We start from the raw sequence: 9,239 nt of genomic DNA on the forward strand, positions 1-9,239 counted from the left end.
GATAAACGTTTTCACAATGAAAGGGCGATGCTCACCAGTCCAATTCATGGCAGCAACTGAAAAGTGAACAAACAACAATGGCATTATAAAGAAACCGAGCAAAATACTTTTTGAAAATAAAACCCTTTTTTGTTTCTTTACTTTATTTGCCTTTTATTTAACCTAATCAAATCAAATCAACTTTTCCTGCAAGGACATGCAACACAAAGTGCTTTACAGAATTAAAAACAATTACCACAATTAAAAAGAAAAACAATTACAAACAAAGCACCTCTCACCCTTCATACTACACACACACACACACACACACAATCACACACACAATCACACATAGTAGGGAGACATGGCATGGCACTGAGGATCAAGGAAACGCCACCTTTGGGGGCATCCACACTGGGAGGAGCCGCAGGCCGTGCCATCGGGGGACCAGCACCCGGGCCCCCTGATTCACATTAAAGGGGGGAACCCCCAGCTGGCCGGGTCAAAGGGACCTAAGGACAGCACCCCCTCAGCAGACCCGACACAGCCCCCAGTGTGGAGGACCCCATTGAGGAAACACTGGAGTTAAAAGCTGAAGACTAAGAGCATAAAATAGGACTAAAAAGATTTTTTTTAAAAAGTTAAAAATATCCTGTGATTGGCTGGCGACCAGTCCAGGGTGTACCCCGCCTCTCGCCCGAAGACAGCTGGGATAGGCTCCAGCAGCACCCCCCGCGACCCTCATGAGGATAAGCGGTAGAAAATGAATGAATGAGTTCAAAATATTAGTTAAAAGCCTGATTAAAAAGCTGTGTCTTTAATCTTCTTTTAAGCCTACAAAAGTGTCATATCACCCTGTATATATAAATATATATATATATGTAAATGATGAAACAATAATGCTTGAGATGATTGTTGTCTATTGCAGATTCCACACCCACTGACAATTCACTTTCCCCTTTGACGGATGACGCCAAAGTTGACGACGATATTATCATAACATCACCCAACAAGAGTCGAACAACTGAGGACCTGTTTGCCATGATACACAGGTTCTGTAAATTCACCACTTTAATATTTACATTTTGAAATGATTTAATTCATGTAAATCGTATTAAAGGACTGTTGCTTTAACATTTCTTGACATTTGTCCAATGGTCTAAATGTAGACTTTTTCCATTCAGGTCCAAGAGAAAGGTCCTCGGTCGTAAAGATTCAGGAGACTTAAATGTTAAGTCCCGCCTCTGCCCCGCAGCACCAGCCAATCCTTGCAGTGTCTCCAGTGCCAATATGCCACCACCCCCTCCTCTCAACACCCCAGCCGCTATTGCAACTGCTTCCGGGTCACAACGCGCCCCCGTTCCGATCTACCGCAGCGCCAAGAAATCCAGTACATCCAACGAAGAGTTCAAACTCCTGTTGCTTAAGAAAGGCAGCAGATCCGATACAAGTTATCGCATGTCGGCAACAGAAATTCTAAAGAGCCCTATCACTCCAAAGATCCATGGGGAATCAGTTCAGGAAGGTCCCGTTGGTCAAACCGATGAGACAACCTCAATGCACCAGGAGCCACCGCTTTCAAACTTTGACCCTATACAGATACCGGGCCTGTTTCCCAGGGCCAACTCCGAGAGCTTCACATCCAAAATACTGCCTATGTCAGCTGCATCTCGACAGGGACGTTCTCGAGTCCCGCCTGTAGCCAACAGTAGTCGCTATAGTACTCGTAGCCGCCTCTACACCGCTCCCATGCAAGCCATTTCGGAAGGGGAGACCGAGAACTCAGATGGAAGTCCCCATGATGACAGATCTTCATAAAAATTTGTCGATATTCCGTTTTTTGAAATAGCCCGTTCTACTTTTATAATCTTCAATAGGCGTCTCATAGATGCCTTTAGATGAATGCACCCCCCCAAAATCTGACTAAATCTACCCCGCATTTGAAATGGTGGTAGAAACTTGGGTTTCAGATGTTTGATACTCAATGACAAAAGGTCATTATAATGTAATTAGTAAATAATAGCTCCAAGATACAGTCACATATTTTGAATAAACTGTCTTTTAGGACAGAAAAATACAAAAAAAACAGGTTTAAAGTTGGAAAATAAAGACTAGAAATTTTGTATTTGAGTATGGACAATACAAGTCTGCATGTACAAGCACATGCAACAGTCCGTTTTTTGTACTTCCTGTCTTGTGCAGTGTGGGAGTGTGCTGCTGAGGAACTGTTTTTTTTTTTTTTTTTTTTTAAGAAATAAAAAAATATTCTTTCAACATTTGGAAGCATTAACCAGACTTTGCATAGCACGTTATATATAAATAATCCTGCCAACGATCTGGGTTTGTCTTATGGAAATTCGAAAATTTTTCCAACACAGTTCCAAAGTTATTTAACAGTTTTTCCATCCGCAGACCTGAGATCAGGAGTAAACCATAAAGAGAAGCTGATCCACAAATTTCTTTACATAGATTATATCCAAAAGTGAATATGATGCATGTATTTTTGTAAAATGTCTCAGAACATGATGATAACGTTTCACCATGTCGCATGAGTCGAATGGAAACATCCCCTAGATTCTCAACTGTATTTTGTTTTTGTAGTTTCTTCATAAAACATGAATAATTGATCCTGTGAAAGCTTTTTAGTGACCTTTGTAACACATTGCCATTGATTCTAATTGTTTTTTTCTGGATTTTAAAGAGCAAGGGCCCGTTTCTAGATGAGGCCCATTTGTCGAAGACTTTGGGACAATCGCACAGTGGCCTTTCTCTGCTAGATAGATTTACTCGTATTGTAGGGCGATTTGATATCCCTACACACATACAGTACACGGACCCTGGCCGGAATCGCATTTTTAAATTGTTCTGTTGTAACTTGAAGCATTTCAAGGCACTTTTAATGACCATTGCAAATGGTGAAAACGCTTTAGAGAGTCCTCAATTGGGTTTAACCAGGGGTTCATTTGCAAAGCTTTCCAATAACCGACCTCTCTTTTGCACTTCATGATTCTTCAAGAATATTGAAAAGAAAGATATATCTTATAATGAAATTGAAAATGTATATTTGTATTGAATATAAAGTAATATCTATATAGGAGGAAAAAAAAATATCAGACATTTTATAGGGATTCAACAAGAGTGTAGCAAAGAAGAACATGTCTCATTGACAACATTACATCCAAATCTTAACAATGAACACTGTTCTCCTCTCCTAGTTGCCTACCCTTCATTTGCACTGACCCAGTAGCACAAGGCAGGTGAGAGCTCAACCCAGTGACTGACTGGTGCATGGCCTTTTTTTTTTTTTTTGTCCGAGCGCCACAACCGTTCATTAATTGCTATAGTCCGTTTCTCAGCAAGGCCCGGGGTTGAAGTCCGATTCCGTTCATTTCCAGTATCAAGTGTGTTACTAGAGGAAAAGGCTAAAAAGTTTGAACTCTCACCTGCCTATCACAGCAAACATTTTACTCACATTCAGAGACCGCACTTCAATAGGAACCATTCACTGTATTCTGTGAATACCTCAACAAACATTTTACTGTTTTACTGTAAATGCAAGCTAGATAGACAGATAGCTGGATAAATATAGATAGCAAACACAACTGTTTGATACTCAGCGATCCTGAACTGCAGAACTGTCACTGTGTACGTCGGAGGGAGTAAAAAAAAAAAAAAGCTGTGAATTGCTCATTCCAATTTTACAGTCATGATGCCCGTAATCGCTTGATCGTTCCTGATCATTGTTTTCCTTTGTTGTGTTTTCTATCGCATGCAATAAGAAAACAGAAAAGAAGGGCGCCACCATATCATTATTTTTTATCTGAGGGATGTCTCCAGATGAGAAAAGAATTTGTATTTTCTGTTCTGTTGTCAAGTTCAATAGTGTGTTCAATAGATGTACAAACTGTCTGGCTGATTCTGTTCTGTATAGTCGTGATCACAACAGGGGTTTATCTTGTACTGTATATCTTATTCACTGGACAATCATATGTTTAAGAGACTGTAAAAAAAAAAAAAAAAAGATTATATGGAAAAAATCTGAACACTTCTGGTGCTGGGTCCTAAGTCCTGTTGGAGCCGTGAAAGTTGGTGTGAAAGATATTTTGATTGTTAAATAGTACTTGTAATTAATATTTTTTAACATTTTTAATTCCCAAAAAGCTCAGAGGCTTGAAGGTGTTATCGCTCTGCCAACTTGAAAAATGCAATGTGAAAAGACTATATTAAAACTTGAAAAGTAAGAAAAGAATAACACTGAAAGCATTGAAGATTTGTTTGATGCGTTTGTTTTTCATTTATAACGATGGCGCAGTGACACAATTTCTGTTATTTCGGAAATCAGGAGATAAATTATACAAAACAAACTGTGGAAACCTCCTTGGGAGTACAACAAAAACAAGATTATTAAATTGAAGAATTATTTGTTCAGGTGTTTCAATGTCTGCATACAGTTTTGGTCTAAAGACATGTGACAGCCTCCGGACATTTTTTTCAAAGGTGTACAGTATGGAACAGTATTAAGCAGAGTTTAAAAATTCGATTATATGAGATTAAAAAAAAAACACACACACACACATAAGCATAACTGTCTATTTAAAAGACGCTCCAAGCTTTAAAGTAGCTGGGACAAAAACAGATTTGAATCATTTTTGTATTTTTGTATAAACTTGTATATACATTTTTAAAGCAGACAATGTTGCAAATTCTTTCTTTTGTAAAATAACCAAAATAAAAGAATGAAAGCAAATGAGTTTTTCTGTGCCGTTGTATATTTTGGAGCTGAAAACGCCGAAGAACCGATGGAGCACGTGGAGATTAGGGTTGGAAAAAAATCTCCACTGGACATTTTGGCTTTGTTTATTTATTGAATTGTTCACTTTTTGAAAAGTCAATTTGGTATGCCTGTATTAGAAATCCATTGATACTTTTACTGTGATTTATTAGTGTTACAGCTGTGTACTTAACTACACTGTAAAAAAAATCCAAGTTGACTCAACTTAAAAAAATGTGTAACCTCGCTGCCTTAAAATTTGGATTAAATCTAGCAAATTATTTCAGGTAATTTCAACTCACAACTAAGTTTCTCCAACTTAAAAGATCAAGTTCACGTGACTTATTGCTTTGTTTTGGGAACTTTATTAGGTCAAATAAACAAATCTTTTTGTTGTATCAACAATAGAACTCAAGTAATCTCAACTCACTTTTGATTTAGTCAAAATTAATCAAAATTTGGCTGCACGGCGGACAAGTGGTTAGCGCGCAGACCTCACAGCTAGGAGACCAGGGTTCAATTCCACCCTCGGCCATCTCTGTGTGGAGTTTGTATGTTCCGTGCATGCGTGGGTTTTCTCCGGGTACTCCGGTTTCCTCCCACATTCCAAAAACATGCTAGGTTAATTGGCGACTCCAAATTGTCCATAGGTATGAATGTGAGTGTGAATGGTTGTTTGTCTATATGTGCCCTGTGATTGGCTGGCCACCAGTCCAGGGTGTACCCCGCCTCTCGCCCGAAGACAGCTGGGATAGGCTCCAGCACCAACCCGTGACCCTCGTGAAGAAAAGAAAATGAATGAATGAATGAATTATCAAAATTTTAAGGCAGCAATGTTACAATTTTTTTTTAAGTTGAGTCAACTTGGAATTTTTTACAGAATGTAAATCAGCTTCTTAAATGCAGTAGTCGGCGTTGAAGTCATAACAACAACAAATGCCATGTTAAATCAACTATTTTGTTACAAAACAATAAGCTACCAAACAGAAATTTGGATTAAAGTAAAAAAAATGTCTGAACCAATTAAAACTTTAATGTTTTTGTCACGATGTGGGCGTCACCCTCTCGTGACAGCTCCTTTAGTTTCTTTCCTCTGTTCCGGTTTTCATGCCCTTATTTTGGTAACTACTTCCTTTCTTGTTCCCTTCCGTTTTCTCTCTGACTCATTTCACACACCTGCCTCTAATTTCCACTCTCCCTATTTAGTTCAGGTGTGTGCTCTTTCGTTCGTGGCTTCATTGTCTTTGTGTTTGCTTTGCCTGTAGTTGCTGTCTACATAGCTTAAGCGCCATTAAATTCATTTTAAATACATTTTTGGTCCTGCTCTCTGCATCCTGGGGTCGCATCGCTAAGCTCGCAAGCCCGCTCGTGACAGTTTTGTCTTTAAAAAACATTAGCATAAGAACAATATGTTTTGGAAATATATTTATGACACAGTAGTACATTCCTGTTGTGTTTAAACATAGCTAGCAAAACTGTGGCAACTTCCGATCAATTGATTTTGTTTTGTGTCTATGAAAAGTAATCAATAACTTGCATCACGGTATTGACACTAATAAGCTACACCTTATGCACCATTCATGACATTAACACTCCATCCATAGCTAGCTAATACCTTAGCTAATATTCAAATGGTAACAGCTCGATAAAAATCGACAGATGACGTCAAAGGAAATATATTGAGGTATTTCCCAAAGCTAGTTTAAGATTCACGACATGAAGTCGCTCTACGCTTCTGCTCCCTTTCTCTGTCACTGTCACCCGCTGCAGTAGGACTGGTGCGTAATGTTATGGTAATGTTACCTCAAGGAGCGTCTGGCATCACCATGGTTACTCCGACCGTAGCAGAAACTCCGCTTTCATTTCCAAATGTACTGTAGCTTCTGTCATGACTTCCCTATATCACCTGTGGACATTAGGCGGTTGACTCTCGGTATGAATGGTTACTTGCTATTTGTGCCCTGTGATTGGCTGGTGACAATTCCCGGTTGTACCCCACATCTTGAAAATGGATGGATAAAATCCCCTTTTATTCTCCTAAAAAAATTGTAGGCTTATATTCGATCTTGTATTAAGGAAACACTCAGAATTGCAACACTACAATATCAACACTAGATGGCAGCATAGTCTAATCTGCTCAATTTCAGTCACAACAGTACCACACTGCATATGTATGTGTTTTCAATGGTACTATACCAGCCATCCATGCATTTTCTATACCGCATATCCTCATGAGGGTCGCGGGCATGCTGGAGCCTATCCCAGCTGTTTTCGTGCAAGAGGCGGGGTACACCCTGGACTGGTGGCCAGCCAATCACAGGGCACATATAGACAAACAACCATTCACACTCACATTCATACCTATGGACAATTTGGAGTCAACAATTAACCTAGCATGTTTTTGGAATGCGGGAGGAAACTGGAGTACTCAGAGAAAACCCACACACGCACAGGGAGAACAGAGATGCCCAAGCGGAGAATCGATCCCGAGTCTTCCCAATCGCAATCCCAATGACTGTGTGGCCAACATACCAACTGAACGGCACCATTGTGCCAACCTCAGTCTTGGTTTTGGAGGCCTATATACATAAAGGCTCAAAAAAAGGCCAGCATTGTTAATCCAGTGAACGACATGTGAACGTTTACGGGTACTGGGTATGGTGGAGGCCGGTTTGAGCTACTGTGATATTACCAGAATGGGCTGTTTGTGTTTGGCAGGGGCCATTTTCGTATGTTAAATTTTTAAATATTAGATTTTTGGTTATGTATGCCAAAATCAGTGATTCATGAGGAATATGTAGGTCTTCAAAATAAAAATAATGAAGAAAAATATGGTCTCAAAGTTTCAGTGTATTTGTCTGATTGCTTTAGACCAGGGGTCTCAAACACGCAGCCTGTGGGCCAAATGTGGCCCGCAGGACACTAGTTTGAGGCCCCTGCCTTGATATGAAAGTTTAATGTTAGTGCGGGCCGCACAAGTTTGATATGGATGCTGTATGGTATCATGTACCCAGAAAAAAATATTACGTTCATGTTAAAGGATAAATAACTGTTAATAGTTATCCTCCCTATCCGTGTGGAAGTGGTAAGTTTTTGGCTATTTAAGTTTAAAGGAAATAACTTGAAGGCTACCGTTTAGGTATAAAAAAGTATAAATGTGACTATAGTCGTGTTTTGTCATGTCTACAGGGCTCTAATAATGCTTTGTTCATTTTAATCTGAAAAAAATCATTTGTCTACCCACCAACTATATGTGGTTTCTTAAGTTCTTATTATTTGCGGTTTTATTATGATTATTATATTTATTTATTACCGATTGATTGATTTTCTTTATTCTTGATTTGTTTATTTATTTTTCATCTTATTTTGTGTAGAAAAATAAAAAGTAAGATATTTGAGAACAGTGGAATGTTTTATCAGAGCTTTTCTTGTAGAAAATTGGAACCAAAGCGACATTTTAAAAATTTTTTGTTTTTAATAAATGCGTTTTTTGGGGGGTTTTTTGAAAACTTGATGCGGCCCAGTCTCACCCAGACCCGAGCTCCAGTGGCCCCAAGTAAATTGAGTTTGAGACCCCTGCTTTAGACAATGCCAGTGGACTCTTTGTAAGTCAATATAGTGTGTATGCAAGATATTTATTTCCATTATATAGTCATAAATGTTGACAAACCCAGTATTTACAAATGTCACCTAATAAAGAGACTGGTGTGTGTACGTGTCAGTCAGCTCTTCTGCATTTGAGAGACAGCATCTTTTGTTTCAGTGACATGTTAATTTAATGTCTATGAAGAGCCTGCTTTGCCCCAATTCTACTATCGACTGTGGTTCTTTGGAACAAGGCCTCTTTTAAACCTGTCACTCTAAAACCTGAATTGAGACATCAATGATCATTTGTCCAGCTCACACACACACACACACACACACACACACACGCACAATTAGTTCTGCAGTACTATTTTATGCATTGTGTATTAATGATATATTATTAACCTACAAAGGCTCTCATAAAAAATAACAGCAAAAATCCTGAATGTTCCGTCTCAACACTTGAAATACTTGATGTGTTCCGACAGTCACTCAACTGTTTTCAACAACAAAGAATCAACATTCATTTTTGAAAAATGTGCGCTAAGGTCTCAAGCATGAAAATGCTGTAAAGAAATGTTTAATTGTGAGAATGCATATCAAACATACTGTATATAACATTTGTTTAGCTTAGGAGTAAAAAGTTTTTCTATGTACACACACAAGATGCTGCAGGATATGACAAGGCATTTGAAAATATACATAGCTGGTTATACTGTAGATCCTCTATGATGGGAGTATGAACACGTGCTACTGTAAAACATCAGCTAAGAAACCACTAAAAACCTGAGTTTTACATTAAAGCAAGAGCAAGGCTTCAAGTATTAACTTGTTACCACGATGGGAGCGCAACAGTGTGAAATGAATCTACAAGAAAAACTACATTTGGTTGCTGCTAAGAAAA

General features: G+C 38.7%; 1 protein-coding gene across 3 annotated transcripts in view; it reads left to right on the top strand.

Moving 5' to 3' along the window:
- Positions 1-2,222, top strand: part of nhsb (Nance-Horan syndrome b (congenital cataracts and dental anomalies)) — a 49,266-nt gene extending 47,044 nt beyond the window's left edge. For all 3 annotated transcript variants that reach the window (XM_058088750.2, XM_058088751.2, XM_058088753.2), the window contains 2 exons: positions 908-1,031; positions 1,164-2,222. In XM_058088750.2, the coding sequence (XP_057944733.2) occupies positions 908-1,031; positions 1,164-1,797 (758 nt within the window). In that variant the 3' untranslated portion in view covers positions 1,798-2,222. The remainder of the gene's footprint in view (positions 1-907; positions 1,032-1,163) is intronic.
- Positions 2,223-9,239: the final 7,017 nt, after the last annotated feature.

Source organism: Doryrhamphus excisus, linkage group LG13 (genome assembly GCF_037039965.1).
Source record: "Doryrhamphus excisus strain RoL-2023G ecotype Guam linkage group LG13, RoL_Dexc_Guam_v1.1, whole genome shotgun sequence".
Classification (NCBI taxonomy): Eukaryota; Metazoa; Chordata; class Actinopteri; order Syngnathiformes; family Syngnathidae; genus Doryrhamphus; species Doryrhamphus excisus.